This window comes from Taeniopygia guttata, chromosome 5 (genome assembly GCF_048771995.1).
Source record: "Taeniopygia guttata chromosome 5, bTaeGut7.mat, whole genome shotgun sequence".
Lineage (NCBI taxonomy): Eukaryota > Metazoa > Chordata > Aves > Passeriformes > Estrildidae > Taeniopygia > Taeniopygia guttata.
The window spans coordinates 39,295,163-39,311,224 of NC_133030.1; the positions used below are offsets into that span (position 1 = coordinate 39,295,163).

Consider the following 16,062-nt stretch of genomic DNA (forward strand, 5'->3'; position numbering starts at 1 on the left):
TCTGTCTATTGATTTTAGACTACATAACACTTGCTTTTACCTTTGCATTTTCTTTTCCATAATGCATAATCCTCCCTGAAAACTGTAAGAGGAAATATTGCAGATGAGCCAGTCATTGAATATGTGAGACCTGTGATTTGTTTTTAAGTTGTTTTAAGCAGAGTAGTTCATATGAGAAAGTTCATTTGAAGCAGTGAGTTGCCAGAATATGCACGATGGTTTGGATGCATATTGCTTGTTTCTAGTCCATTAAATGTAGGACCAGAAAATAGGTTTACCTACTCTAAAACTGGGGCTCAAACAACCATATGTATTTGTTCATGATGCTAAATCATTTTGCCACCTGCTGTGTTCAACAAGTATTTACAAATAATAAATGTGATTTGAAGCTGTAGTATTTGCAACAGCAGTTTATGATATCATTTGTATAGAAGCATAATATTTCAGTAAATGATAAGAAGAGCTTTTGAGGAGTTGGATAATCATGCTTTTTGAAATTACTCAATTATTATTTGTAGATTGCAATTATTGTAGATCAGAGACAGTAGTACAAGTTCATATATGAGACACTAAATATTGATAGATTTGTACAGCTTTGCTCCAAATCCGGTATGTCTATACTTTGTATCAGTAGTTAGTCTCTGGAAATTCCCTTTATGTGATAAAGTTTCACTCTAACTTCTGAGATTTCTTTTTGTTCTGTGCACTTAAATTTTTTTTTGTGGCTTTGCAAATCGAATTTTACAGTGTTTATGCAGCTTAAATTTCTATCTTTCTTAGAAACAACAAAAATCTTTCAGTTTACCTTTACAGATTAACAGAAATGCTTTCCAATCTGTGTGCAATGGATTTGCCATTCACATATTTTAACCTATACTCAGGGTTTTTTGTCTAATCTATTTTATCTTCAAGGCCTGTAGACTTACAGCTATCTACAAAACTTATTGAATATATTTAAAAGATAACTGAAGCCTCTTTCATTTGAAATAAAAGCAATATATTGCAAAGTCATCAAATCTTTAGGTTTGGTTTGGTTTCAGATTGCTATTAGAGAGTGGTTTAGGAAACACTAATTCTGCAATGAATTAGGTTTTGGTGTCAACAGAGTGAGATTCCTCAGAAGGAAATAATTTTGGTAAGAAATTGTTTTAAGAGTTGTCTGTAGGTAGAATTTTATATATAAATTTTCAAATAGCTGTTGTATGTACATACTTTCTGTTTGCTTTCCAAAACTGATTTTGTCAGAGTCTTTGCTTTCCTTGTTCATTCCCTATTGGAAATTCTAATTCTACATTTGTTGTACTGTACGATTTTTTAATTAATTTTCCCATTAGTTTGTGATATCAGTGGGTGGTATAGCAAGTTCATTGAAAGATTGGGAAATGGCACAGGAAGCCTGTAAGGGAGAACTTGATTCTGACAAGGTTTAGGTATAAACGTATTGAAGATATATTGCAGTTTGAAACAAGGATGATTTAAAGTTTCATATGCCATTAATGTCCATCTTTTAGGGGTCAAAAAGTGTTCTGAATTTCTAAGCACCCTAGTGTGTTTATTTTATTTTCCATTAAAATTTTAATTTAGAAATAAACCCAGATTAAGTATGACAGAAAATCTCCTCAAGCTGAGTTGTAATCCTGCTAAAGATTGTAACTAGGCTGAAAAAACTGTTTAGATTTTAAACCCTAGTCAGAACTCAAACAATCTTCTCAGATGTGGAAAACATTTGGTTATATTTCTGTTGCAGTTATCTTGTGTGTGTGTGTGCTTCTGCTCTTTCCCATCTGGTTTGAAACCAGAGTCATGGAATGACTGATAAAATACCATTTCTTTTTCACTATAGTGACTGAAAACAGATTGAAGAAATTCAGATATATGTCGGAACTCATTAAAGCATGACCACTTAAATTTATTTATTTTAAGTTGGAGGGGTTGCTGCCAATTAAAATGGCAAATTTACATGCAGAAGTCTATCTATACTGCTTTCTGTGTGGTATGTCAGGCAGCATGTTCACTTGGGCATGGTAGTGGAACAAAATCTGAGCTGCAGACATTCACATGGCAGCAGAAAAAACATTGGCAGTGCAGTTTGATAGGACAAGGGGTAATAGTTTTAAACTAAAAGAAGGTAGATTCAGAGTAGATATAAGGAAGAAATTTTTTTATGATAAGGGTAATGAAACACTGTCACAGGTTGCCCAGGGAGGTTGTGGATGCCCCATCCCTGGAAACATTCAATGTCAGGTTGGATGGGGATCTGAGCAACTTGATCTAATTGATGTCCCTGTTCATTTCAGGGAGGTTGGAGATGGCCTTTAAAGGTCCCTTCCAGCCCAAACAACTCCATGATTCTATTTGATTTTGTCTCAATGAAGTTTATCTGTGATTTAAAGAAAGGGAAAAAGATGGAGAAAAGGTAAAGAAAATCAGGAAAACATGGATGTTTATTGCTTAGGGTCTAAATGTAGACAGTTCTGAAGATGGGAGACAACTGCAAATATATGGAACTTTGTTGTATTATATGATTTTTATTTAGTAATTTTAATACTAGTTTATCAGTGGGTGTCATAGTAGCTTCATTGCAGAATTGATAAATGGTGCAGGAAACTGAGGGAGAACTTAATTCCAACAATGCTTATATTGAAATATATGACAACAGAAAGAAGAAAAACATCACAGTGAATGCAGAAAAAGCTGGGATGCTACACTCACACTTTAAACACTGTATATGTGAAGCATCATAATAAGAAATTAGAAGTGTTTCCTTTGTTTTCTCTGAGTGATTCTGAATAACAGGAGAATGGTGCTAACATTTGATTTGGCACGAGGAAGAGTTTTCTTTCATCACTTTCATTTATGAAGGCACTTTTACCACAATCATATTAGAGAGAGACTAAACTTCAGGTCTTACAAATTGGAGTGAATCAGATAGCCACAGTGGAGAGCAATCATGTCAGTACCTACTTGGGACACAAGATACAACATATAGATTGTTGATGCACAATAAATAGCATGAGGATTGGTGATGTCAAGATTTATTCAGGGCTCTTTAGATAATGCAGTGTTTTGGATTATTGGCACAACAACATCAACTGTATTCTGCACTTCCAAGGAAATCTTGAGCACTTTTTGATGAGCAAGTTACTGATACTTTATGCTGCAGCTGATCCAGGGCACTCCTTAAGGGAATAGCATAATAATTTGGCTGTACACTAAAACCCTATATAAAAATACAGATGAACATTTTCTGTCTCTAAAAGGAAAAAAAAATATTATTAGTTGAAACCTTGTGTTTCTGGCTTCTGAACAAATCATAACTCACTTACCAGTCCCCACACTAGAGAATAGGATTTTATTATGGAAATACAAACAGACCCTTAATTATCACAGCAGTCAGAGGTGCCACTGTAATATATTAGCTTGTATTTTAAAAAGAATATAAACCTTTTTCATTGGAAAAGCTGCTCTATGCTTGAATTTATGCAATGAGCTGGTAAACAGCAAAATCCATACTTATCTTTACCAACACAGGCATTAGAGGTGAGCTTAGGGAAAAAGAAAAAAAGAAAAAAAAAAAAGAAAAAAGCAAAGAGGGAGGGAGGAAGAGAGAAACACAGTATTTCTTCATAGCCTAGGGTGAGATTAGAGACCTGTAGATGGCAAACCTACATACTGTCTTCTCACCCGGTCTCATATTCCAGCTGTGAAACAGAAGTGGAAGGTCAACATAGCAATAGTGTTTTGTAGTGGCAAACTGAGTTGATTTCCTCACATTCATTCAGGACCTGACCTCCAGTTCCCCGAGGATAATTGATTTTCACATAAATGTGCATTTCCCACTTTTGTGTGAAATATAGTTTTGGAAAGCTCAAAACCCTTGCACAAAGTATTGCAACCCAACATAAAGATATCAACTTTACTGTGAAGAATGTAGATTTTGTGGATAATTATTTCAGGGGAAGATTTTGAAGTATTTTTATTATTAATGAAGTATACAGTTTGTTTCAGAAATTTGTTTGTCCCAGTAGTTGCAGTATTTCTGTGTTCCCTGCACAGATAAGTGAATGGAAATCTAAGCTTCTGTGAGAACCAAAATAACACATCATAGTTTTGTGTAGATTGCATTCTGTCTTCAACTGACTTTTGTGCCTTAAGACATTGTAAACTGAGTATTTTTCAGTGATCAGGATATTTGAAAGGTCTATGTTCCATGATGTCTAATAGAAACTCACAGTCCAGCTTGTAGTGCTGCAAAGGCTGTCAGAGGTCTCATCTCCATTTTAAATCCACTTTTTCTAAACCTGTAGGAATTTCTCCAAGACCTCTGTTAAATCTGGACAGAACTAACCATGGATTTGAATGCTCTTAGTGGGGTAGACAGACAAAGACATGCAGAGTGAAGGAAACAGTCTTCAGAGTTGCAAGAACCACTTCAAAATACAAACCTTAAGGGCTTATAGTTTTGTGGGCTTTTATCCTCTCGCTTTTTTTTCCATGCCTCAATAAACCCAGCTTCTAGTAACTAGCACGTTCTGATTTGTGTCAGTCCAGATTAAAGGATTCAAATCACAAGATTAGGGATTCAAAAGACAGAAACAATTCTGGAGGCTTCTAGGTTTTTAGTGGAAAAGCAAATGGAAGCTTTAATTTAGCCCAACTATGGATCCTGGAAGACTTCAGAGGGAACGTGTGTGGAACTGCTCCACACTCCCATAGGTGGAGGAAGAATGGGTATAGGAAAAGGATCTCCTGCATTAGTTCAAGGATTAATGACAGCTGGAGAAACTCTTAGCAGATTAGGACCAGATTCTGTCTTCTTTGCGTTATAACATGGAATAAGAGGCTGAAGATAAGAACATGAGTTTTTAATTTTTTTTTCCATGTAACTTAAAGGGTTACAGCTAGAAACAGCACTGTATTGGGTAGACTATGGATTTATTCTTAATGTTCTGTGTTCTTATTATATCTGTATTGTATTCCATTGTCTGGAAAGTATTCCCAAGATGTTCTTTCCAGAAGAGTATAAATCAGTACGATATGCTAGTCAAAGAACTCAACTCAATTTCTCATTCAAATCTATTTTGGTTGTATGTAGTGCCATCTAATAGATTAAATATGCTAAACACAAGCCCCTCATCCTGTTCTTCCTTGAACACAGCATTTCTGCTTCATATGTATGAAATTGTGAGGCAAGTGAGAACACATATTCAGGTCTGGGATAGAGGTCGAATTCTAGCAAGCCAATTGTCAGGATCAATCAGCACAACATCTGAGTACCTCTTGAGTGCACAGATGATATTTTAAGAGTGAGATTAACTCTCTATAAAAAATTCTTCCCTTTAGTTTTTTCACCTAGGTTTTTGGACAACTGATATTTATCTACCTTTATCTGTTTGCTTTCACATAGTGTCAGGTTGTGTAGATTGACAGTAAAGCTAACCAAACATGCAAATACACAACAAATATAAGATCAATTTGAATTGAGCTTACATAAACTAAAATATTTATATGTAACATATAAGGGCTTCAAAGTTGCAGCTTGAGAAACAGTAACATTCACAAAAATGCTTATTGTTCCCACAATCAGTTTTGCTTCTACTTGTCTAAAGTTTCAGTCAGATCAGGTTCCCACAATCTCTTGCTGTGTGGTCTGAGGTGCAGGTCTGGGGACTCAAGCTCTCATTCTGCCAGCTCTGTATATCTTAGCTCCTGCTGCTGCATCACCTTGCTCTTTCACTTTTGGCACTTATTTAGTAGATGTTGTGTAGGTACATGCTTTGTCAAATCCTTTACTCGGGGCAGCACCTCTCAGTGCAGAAAGGCATAGTTGATTGTAATATTTGTACCACCAAAGGGCAGGAACCACTTACATTCAATCACTATGGATTCAAAACAAAGGCAGTCCACAGATGTACACTTAATCCTGACCCGAAGTGATCACTTTCTCAGGGGAAGAGATGCATAATGTAATCTCTGTATGACAAGTCTCATCCTAAATAAATAAACCTGATTGCATTACATGGCATGCAGTGATTGGCATCACAATCGCCTGTCCAAAGAGTCTGGAACCAGCACTAGGAGCTCTAGGAATCCTAAATAATGAAAGGTTAGGAAATCATTAGAAATCATAAAGATAAAAGTTCAGTGCTTTAATACATGACTTCCCAGGGTGGTTTGAGATTTTGCAGCAATATAGAATGGCCTTTAGAAAAAAAATAATATTTCTGTCTATGCAGCAGAAATTCCTAAAAGTCATGTGTTGCTTTTGTACTCAAAAAATTGTCAAACTCTTAATCTCAGATTTTTTTCTTGAACATCCATCACTTAGAGGTTTGTCCATCACTTAGAGAATCTTGCTGTGATTCTCAAACTTACCTCTGATACTTGTCAATATATTGTTAGCGAACAGTCCAGGGAATACATCTTAAGAACTTGACTGCCACCTTTAAGTATTTTTTTTGCCTCTAAACTTTTCTCTTCTACACTTTCTACTTTTGCAATTGTTCTGTTCTGGAATAATTTATGCTTTTTTCTAATCAAGTACTAAAACTGCCACTGCAAGTTTTTGCTGGTTTGGATGTATAAACATAATTATTCTGTAAGTCTGTGAAAGATGCATCAAGGGAATCAGTAAAGTTTACTCCTCCTCCTTCATTTCTTGGCTTTGAGCTATAAAACAGACTTCCTTATTATTGACAAATTTATTTTTTGGCACTCCCTTGTTGTCATAAATTGCATCCTGACCACACGAGCAAAGAGCACGAAAATGACAAATTAGGAAGCTGGCATCAAAGTCCGTGCTAACCACATCCTTTGAGTTTGTCCTCTTACCTCATCTTTTTTACTGTAGTTGTTTTGGTGCCAAATGCATGCTGCCTTGTTGCCAAGTATGTGTCATTAATTCCCAAGGAGTCTATGGTCATGTAGCCATATAACTGTTATGGTGGACTGTGATTGAAAAAATGGCAGCAGTATGAGAGTTGAAAACTGGGATTTCTGTGTGTTTTCTGTTGGGATTTTTGCTCAGTGGCAAAAAGCTTGTAGCCCAAGGAAGGCTGAAATAATTCCTATGCCTATTTTAAAAATTTTTATTTGGGCTTTTGTTTGGAGGTGGGTTTTTTGTTTTGTTTTGTTTGTTTGGGGTTGGCTTGTTTGTTTGTTTGCAACGGATTAAAAAGATGGAAGAGGACAAATAAAGCTTTTAGAGATTTGTGTAAGTCATTAGATGATCAAACTTCAGTTGCTCATTTTTATTCATGTGTATCAAATATATCCCATGTAAAATCCTATTTCCCAGCACAATACTCTAGTTGTCTTATAGTACTTAATTGTGAAAGCCCAAGGTCAGATTTTCCACCTAAGTAGTTATGCTTTTGCATCTTTGTTGAGGTTGCTGGAGGATATTGCTCTGATATCTTAATGAGAGTACAGAAGATGGGTATTGAGGCCAGATTTCTATTAGCCATCATTTATGCCTTTTATTTCATTTTAATCCTCCATCCAAAAATGGTTGCCATGTTGAAGTGAAACTTGCTTTTTTTATTTCTTTCTTTAATAAATCATATTTTTAAGCCATGTTGTGACTCAATCAATAAATAAATAATGGAATTGTATGTATATTATAAGAGAGGGACTATGTTCTTTCATAAATGTAAGTTGCATCCTCTCTTTTAATAAAAGAGTGAAATATTTTTGCTGTTATTGAATTTTGTATGTCTAATTGATGACTGGCTTTGTCCTTAAATAAATGCTCAGCTCCAGTTATAATATCACTATGTTATAAGAGTGAAAAATTCTAATTAAGATGATCTGATTTCCAGGAAAAAGTTTAGTATATCAATTAGTCTGTTTTATCAGGGGGAACATTCCCTTCTCCAGCCCCTAACTCCTGATCAGAGCCTGAATGAGAAAAGCATCACAGATGCATGCTGCATTGGACAAAGAACACATGCATGCATTTAAATCATGTATATCTTACTTTTTACTGATGTAATTGTGAAATATGTCCTTTTTGCATTCATAATTAGGGGGTGGAACAGATGGTGAAGGCTTAGTTTAAAATAATCTGTCATTAAAATAACCTAGCCTAGTGGTAATTCTTCACTCTAACTGGAGTTTAGGTCAGGGTAACAGGGTTTTTTTAAGCATTGGAATACACTAGAAAGAATTAGGGACTTCATGGATAGTGTGAAATATGAGGATATTCTCCAGAAGGACACCGTAGTAAGAATCCAGTGAATTAAATTTGCCTGTAGTGGGAATATGCAAAAATGGCTGGGACAAAATTCCTCTGACAAATATAAATCCATTTACTATGATGCATTATACATAAGTGCATATTCGGTCAAAGTGGTACACTAGGTTTCATATCCTGAAAGGAAATAACCTCACTATGCTTCAAATACTGTAAAAGGCAGTGAGTATTTTGGGCTAAAAATCTGTGCTTTACATTTTTGTATTATTCTGATGTCAGAGGATATAAATTATAATAATTTGCATTATTGTTCTGGGGTGATGTAGCTAGTGACTTTTAAATCTGAGTCTCACTTCCTTCATGTCTACCACATTGACTTGCTTGTATGTGACAAAGAGAAACTTGTATCAGGCCTGCCTGGCTAATTTAGAACAGTTTTCAGGAAAAATAAAACTGTTTCAATAAATCACATACTTGCTTGTCTTTAAAGCATTTATTTTAGTGTTCCCTTCAAGATTTCATTCTTTAACAGCTTTGAAGAGAGCATATAGATTTCAGCATGGTATTATGATAAATCTTCTTGAGGAGGGGCAAGCATTAACATTTGTGTCGGTTCTTTTTCATCTTAATCCAACCTTGGTTAATAATCAGAAAATTCTACATAGTGGGTAAGAAGATGTAATTAACCCTTTGACCCCAGAATCTTAATTGGCGCCTGTTGAAAACAGTGGGGCAGTTAAAAAAAAATAAATTAAAAAGTAGCCTGTGGTGATTGAAACAGCATAATACATAATGGTTTTCTGAAATCAAAAGTAATAGAGAGCTTCAGCTTTAATCACATTTTGCATAAAGCCAGTAAGTGTAGTTTTAAACAAGAAGTTGCCAGTCTACCTTAAATTGGATTGTGCTCAAAATTGGCATTTGAGGTCACCCTGACCCTTTCCCAGCTGCCACACTAGATGAGATAGTTGACTGTCATAAACCTACAGTCAACTGCATTTGCCTTAAAATATAAAAGAGAGAAATTAAGTCAAGAAAACTTTCCTTGTATTCATGGTCTCTCCTTCTATGAAAATAGGACATTAAGAAAACACAGCTACCTTTTCAGACCCTATTTTTATATTATAGTTAATTGTGGAATGTCCAAAACAGAAAACCTTCTGCCTGTGAACTACATTAAAACTCTTCAGAAATTCTGGCTGGAAAGCACTGTGGTGCTCCTTTCAAAAGTGATATTTAAAAGCTGACTCAATCCACTACTCTTCTTTCATTTATTTTGTCCTTAGTTATACATAAGTAATATGAATAATACTTCCAGATATTTCTCATTAAAACAAAATTGTTTGTGAATATATAGTATACAGTGGCATCACATACTCTTCTCCAGTATATAACATAACCTGTGTTATGTTGCCTTGCACCTTCTCTGATGTCTGCTGCTCTCTTGGCACGCACAAAGGACGTACGCTTTATGAAAAATTGAAAAATTTCAACACGCATTACTTAAATAATAAATATTCATAAATAATACCTATGAATAACGAATGAGACAGTCCTTCAGAACTACTGTTTGACCTGTAAAGAGAACAACAACATTGTCACAAAAGTGGTCCGTCTCAACCCTTTCATACTGGTGGGAGGAACTGCCTTGCATTGGAAGATGGCTATTTCTCCTCCCATTTTTATTGTCATTTTTCTTGGGTATTGGATTCTGAGCTTAGTACTTGGGGCTTTTGTTCTAAGGTCTTTGTATTTTGGGCATGGTAGGAGTTAGGTGTCCATTAGCTGTTAGTCAGTGGCTCTTTCAAAATACAATTAAATAAAACTTCCTCATTTTGTTCTACTGAACAAAATGCTGAATTTGGTCAGTAGTTGCACATAAGCATAGCTTCAGAGTGATGGAAAAAGAAATGGAGAAAGAATGACCGTGACTCATTAGTCTCAGCTGGCTTAATGAACAAATGTTATGGCACAGGAAGTGACTAATCACGTCCAAAGGTGTTGGTGTGCTGCACTGGCCCTGCCAGTCCTTCAGCGGTGCCTCCTCAGTTACCTAACTTGTAAAACTTAGGGGCAAAAGTAAGGAATATTCTTCCAGAAAGAAAGAGAAAAAAAAAAAAAGACTAGGCTAATAAGCTAATAAAGTAAAGCTATTTAAAGGAAAGGAGAGAATCAGAGTTAATGGCAAGAAAAAGTAGCAAGTGCTTAAGATGACTAACACTTCTCATTTCAACATGCTTCCAGCTGCTGATGACTTCCAAATTTTAGCCATGGAGGCTGAAATTTCTTTGAACAACTATGTCGGCTAGAGATAGCTTGTTTGTTTATATTTTTTCCACCAAAACTGGTTTCAGCCAATTTCAAAACTACACTGAGCGAAACATTTCAGCCTAATCAGTACTCAAAGCTTTCTTCAAACTTGTTTCATTAAGCCTAAATTCTTAAATAAGATGATGTGTATGAAAGAAGCAGAAACGACATCAATGACTCGGAGAATTATTTTTTCTGGTTCTTACAAAACTTTGTGTAGATATGCCAGATAATTACACACTAATACAGTGTGCTAAGCAGACCAGATCACAAATGCGCTTAAACTGTATGTCATTCTCTCAAGTAACAGAGCAAAGGGGACACAGAAAAAGCTATATAAAAAAACTGAGATGAGGGAAGTTGTTTTTATATGATACACAAATAACCTATGAAACATTTTTTTCTCAAGAAAGGAAGATATCACAATCATGCCAACTACTAAGAAGGGGTTAGTAAGAAACTCTGGTAGACTTGTCATTGCCAGTGTGGCTATTCCACTGTCCTGAAGCATCTCTGTACATCCTGTCAGACCCAGGGAAACTGACTGCTGCAGATAGGCCTTTAGTCTGAGTCAGTGTGACAATTTCTTCTTGTTGGTAGAGAATGGAGTTCTGTATAGGCGGCCAGGGAGACAGTGTCATGGTTCTCAGCTCAACAGAGGCTTAAACCAGTTTCCTCAAAGGAACATGGGACAGAGAATTAGGAGCACTTTAACTAAGACCTTTAAAGATTTACTTTTCTGAATAAGAGATTGTACATAGTGAGAGAGATCAGATGTGCAAAGGTTTTGATTGTCCTGGTATTGATGTAAGTTTGAACTTCACTGTTCCAAATTTTCCACCTGTTATTGATGTTAAAAATTCAAGGAAGTGATGTTAATAATTTGAGAAAGAAATTATGATGATTTATAAGAGGCCATAAATTACTTGCATAATATAAATGTTTTTACATGAAGGAGATCCATGCAGATTTACATTTTTATTAATTCATAAATATAAATTAGAGTCTTTTTTAATGCAGTGTCTTTAGTGAGGGTTTGTTTTCCAATATGCAGTCTATTATTTTTAGAAAATTCAGATTTTGCACTAATTCCAGCACCTACTACATCAGAGGGGGGTGAACTTTTGCCAAAGACAGCTTTTGACTAGCAGCCTGTTAGAAATTAGTCAAGAAGCAGAAGAATAAAAATATTTAAATCCCTCAGAAATCACTGTGGTGTATTTGCAAAGGAGTGATTACATGATTTTGTAATCACATTTCTCCATCAAATTTATGTGCTTTTTCCTTCCAAAACAAGGCAAATCTTTCAAATGCTACAGTTAGTTTTTCCTTTACATGTTCTTTTATCACAAGGAAATATTTGGGATGGGATTTTGGGGATTTTTCCTTGTTCCTCCCAAAATTTGAGCTGTTTCATACTTTCTGAGCTGTGTTTAGTGCTTCTAATTTCTAGAATGTTGTAGTTTTACTTTTGCAATAGTCTATGATTTTTTGCCAACTATCATCCTCATAAAAGGCAGAAAGGTAAAGACATGGATGGTGTATAAAGGTAGTTTCTTCCTAGTGTAGATTTATTCCTAGAGGTATACTCCCTTCTGGAGTGATTTACTCTGTGTCAGTTTAGAATGTAGTCCTCTGTTTATTAACTGCACTCATGTTTCAAAAGGTATGCATTAATTGCTTTTGTAATTGTATTTTGATTTTTGCAGTTGCAATGGAAGCCACATCCAAAGACTTGAACCTGTCAAAGAAAAATCAGATCTAGACTTTTACACCAAAAGGATGAAATTCATAGCATTTCTAGAGACCTAAGCTGTAAACACATTTGACAGTAATCTGCTGATTGGCTTTGTTGTCTCACAAAAGGAAAATGGTGTGCGTGCATGTGTGTGCATGTGTGTGTAATCCTCAATTAATTTACAAATTATTGAGGTCCACAGTGATTTGAGTGATGGCAGGGTTTTCATTTTCTCCTTTTGAATTTTGGAAATGGAAATTCTCTGCTTTGATTCTGGGCAATGGGGTGTGATTTTTTTTAATATACACTGCTCAATTGGAAGGTTATTTGTTTTCCTTATTTATTTCTTCATGAATTTATTTTTTTTTATATTTCTTATATCAAGCAAATGAGATAAATTTTATACAGTATATGGCAGATATAAGCATGGCAGTAAAATAACTTAGTAATATACTCATCAACTTAGATGTAGTAATATACTCATATGATGTTTATTAATATGTAGACAGAATAAAAAGGAATTGTCTTAAGAGTTCAAATTAAAAACACTCTCACAAAAGTCAGAATATTTTCCTCAGTTTATTCTGTGATTCCTTTGTTTGAATCTATTTCTATTTGTAGTTTGGAATTCTTTATTAATCTATTCACTTATTTTTTTCCTCTTATTCTGTAGTCCCTGGATGGATTTGTATTTGCACTAAATCAAGAAGGAAAATTTTTGTACATTTCAGAAACTGTCTCCATCTATTTAGGCCTGTCCCAAGTAAGTACATGCTTTCAATTCTAGAACATAACTTACATGCTTTCAGTTTTAGAACATAACTGTGTATGATGCATTCTTCTGTTTATTGTTATTAAGGAAATAATAATTTGGTTTCTGTGTTTTCCATGGATTGTTGAATTAGCTGTTTAAAGTTGCATCCTGTTCATCCTGAGACACAGCTGAAAAATGTGTCTATAGTATTGGATGCTGAGATGTGTGAGAAAACTTTTTGTCACAAAGGATCATTATTAATTTATTGAGAACAAATGAAGTTTCTTTTCTCAGTTGTTTTGAACTTTAAACCTCTATACCTGCTAGGAAAGGGATACTCTAATAGTACTTCCCTTGTGTCCTATTACTGGATGTTTATGGAGTACCCTGCATTATCCAGGGAGCTGACACGATGACAGGGAGTCATTTGGAGTCAAGAAATGCTGAAAGAGGCCATTAAAATGTCTTGCAGGGAGGGTTCCAACAAGGACACATTTTGATGCTTTCACCAGTGCTCACTAATATGAAAAGATGAATTTATAAAATATAGTAATTTGGGGGGTTTTGGTTTGAGGTTATTTTTTTTTCCATTTAATTGCTGACAACTGTTTTTCAAAGATTAAAAGGCAGGGCAGAAGTAGAGCAGAAGTTAGTTGTTAATAGTTATTCCTAATCCTGCAGCATTCAGAAATGTTTAGGCATGATAGATTCTTTCTGCTTTCACTTAGAAATGAAGCAGAAATATTTTGCATGATGATTTTCAGAGAGGGACCATCTACTTCTACTGCAGTCACCCTGAGGAGGAAAAGAAAAACTGAAATAATACTTATTTCAACTACTTTAAATTGGGACCACACAACTATGAGGAAGCAACTATTTGCATAGGCTACTTACTGTCCATTTTGCTGTACCCCACCAACAATTAAATGGGAAGATTTAATATTTGGTGACCAAAAAAAAGACTAATTTTAAATAGTATCAGGTGAGAATATGAATAGGGACTAAGTCCTAAAGAACATGCAAGCAACTGGCTGTAGTAAGTTCAGTCATTGTTATTTTGTGCTGGTTTTGGCAAACCCAATGATAGAAATGGAAACAAAAGCTGTTTCTAGATCATATCACTATTCTTGTCTCTCATTAAAGTCCCTCGTTTTGTAATAGACTTTAATCCCTGACTTAATCTGTTTGGGAGTTAGTAGCAAGAATCTCACATTTTGAAATTGGTGCACCACCATGTTGCTAATACAGTAAAGAACTGGAACTTTAATGTTTATTATTGTCTTATGTTCATATTAATCTGTATCCAACAAAGTCTAATAAGCCAGTAAAGAAGAAGGATGGATAATTAGTTTAAGCAGGTAAATGCTAATTAGGAAACTCCTGAAAGGCATCCATTATACACTAGCTTAAAACAAATTTTACAGCCCTGGTTAGTGGTGTAATCCAAATTCTGTCAAGGCAACTGCATTTTCTGTAATTGAGATGTGTATGTTTGCTTTGCATAACAGATGGCTCTGTATGCTTAGACTGATAGCTAGGAAAATAATAATTGCATTATTCTGGCCAAAAGAATATTAGCTCTTGGGTTTTGGCCATTTCAGTCAGTCCTCCTGCCAGCACAGCATATGCACATATATGGATTGGATTTTCAAGGAAATTGATGCATCTGGAATAGTGTGGCCATCTGAAATATCATCTGTTCAAGAAAAATTTGGCTTTAACCCTATGTTAGTCTCTCGTTAAAAGCATTTTCTGCCACTGTCTTTCAAACTATAGAGTTGATGAATTTCTCCTTACTCTGAACTCACATCATGTTGTTATGACTTTACACTCCATCTTGATCCATATACATTTCAAGAAGGGGCTCAGATAAATGAAGCAATTTTCTTTGCATGTTAGAATATTGGAAATATCATGGCAAATATGTCCATGTGTTCACCACTGAAAGTACTGATGGAAAAACTACCAAAAATCGGAACCAGTACTGTGATTTTTTAAGAGAATAATAAGTTAAACCTACTGAGATTTACTAAAATACCTGAGTTTTTTGCTTTTCTTCTCTTCTGTCTTTATGGAGACATTTTGTATTTCTAAGACCTACAGTATTTATATATTTTTGATATATTGTTCTCTTGGTACAGCATTATATTGCTAGTCTCTTAATAATTTTAAAAGAAGTGCTGTAGCTACATCCTACTAAATCACTAGCCAAAGCTTATTTGTTGCTAAAAATATTAGCAAGTCTATCCCTAGAACCAAATCTCAAATATAAATGGAAATGCTACAGTTTTCACCATACCAAACTTAAAATTCTTGTGAATTCTGAATTTCTGGGTTGGTGCTATGTGATACATGTGGTTTTGTATTTCTTGCACTGCAAGTAAACATTGATATACCTTATGCTGATACTCCACAACTTTATATTTTTATAGAACCTCCAGGCAGTGTTGCACTTAAAGGCATTATGATGTACATTATTATTTGAAATAGCTTCATTAATGCTGCCTTTGGAGTCTTACTTTCTAGTCAAAATACTTCTCCAAGACTTCATCCTTGTTTGGTGCTGTTTTGTTTTATTTTGTTTTTTTTTTTCTTTTGTTTTGTTTTTTTTTTAGTTTTTATTTTTTAACTAGCATGCATGGAAATAATGTAAATTATGTTTTGTATTTGCAAATCAAAATCTCATGTCTCCTAGATAAAGGAAAATAGTTCTTGCATTGAATCTCAGCAGGTGACAACAGTTATGGTAGTCAATTTTACTCTTTTTTGAACATTTAGAGCCAGTGGTGCAAAACAAATGGATGCCAATGTTCTAAGATAGCTGCAGGACTAATAGTAAACAAATCTGATAAAACAATATCTTGGAAGTTAGCCTGAAAATTATGATAATAAAGTTACCCCTAGCAAAAGTAACAGTATATTTGAACAGTAAACAAAAATTGCAATAAATACCCTTTTGACATTACAGTGAATATAACTTATATGTAGACACCCATCAACATATATATTTTGAATCATTTTTTTGCATAATTTATCTTCACGCTAATTCTAACCAAGATTTTTAAG

General features: G+C 34.7%; 1 protein-coding gene across 11 annotated transcripts in view; it reads left to right on the forward strand.

Annotated features, from left to right (window-relative positions):
* Positions 1–16,062, forward strand: part of NPAS3 (neuronal PAS domain protein 3) — a 592,726-nt gene that overhangs the window by 402,360 nt on the left and 174,304 nt on the right. For 9 of the 11 annotated variants that reach the window (XM_032748493.3, XM_041716413.2, XM_041716414.2 and 6 more), the window contains one exon: positions 12,916–13,005. The exons of the other annotated variants lie outside the window; for them this stretch is intronic. In XM_032748493.3, coding sequence (XP_032604384.1) covers positions 12,916–13,005 — 90 coding nt within the window. The remainder of the gene's footprint in view (positions 1–12,915; positions 13,006–16,062) is intronic. 11 annotated transcript variants of the gene reach the window in all.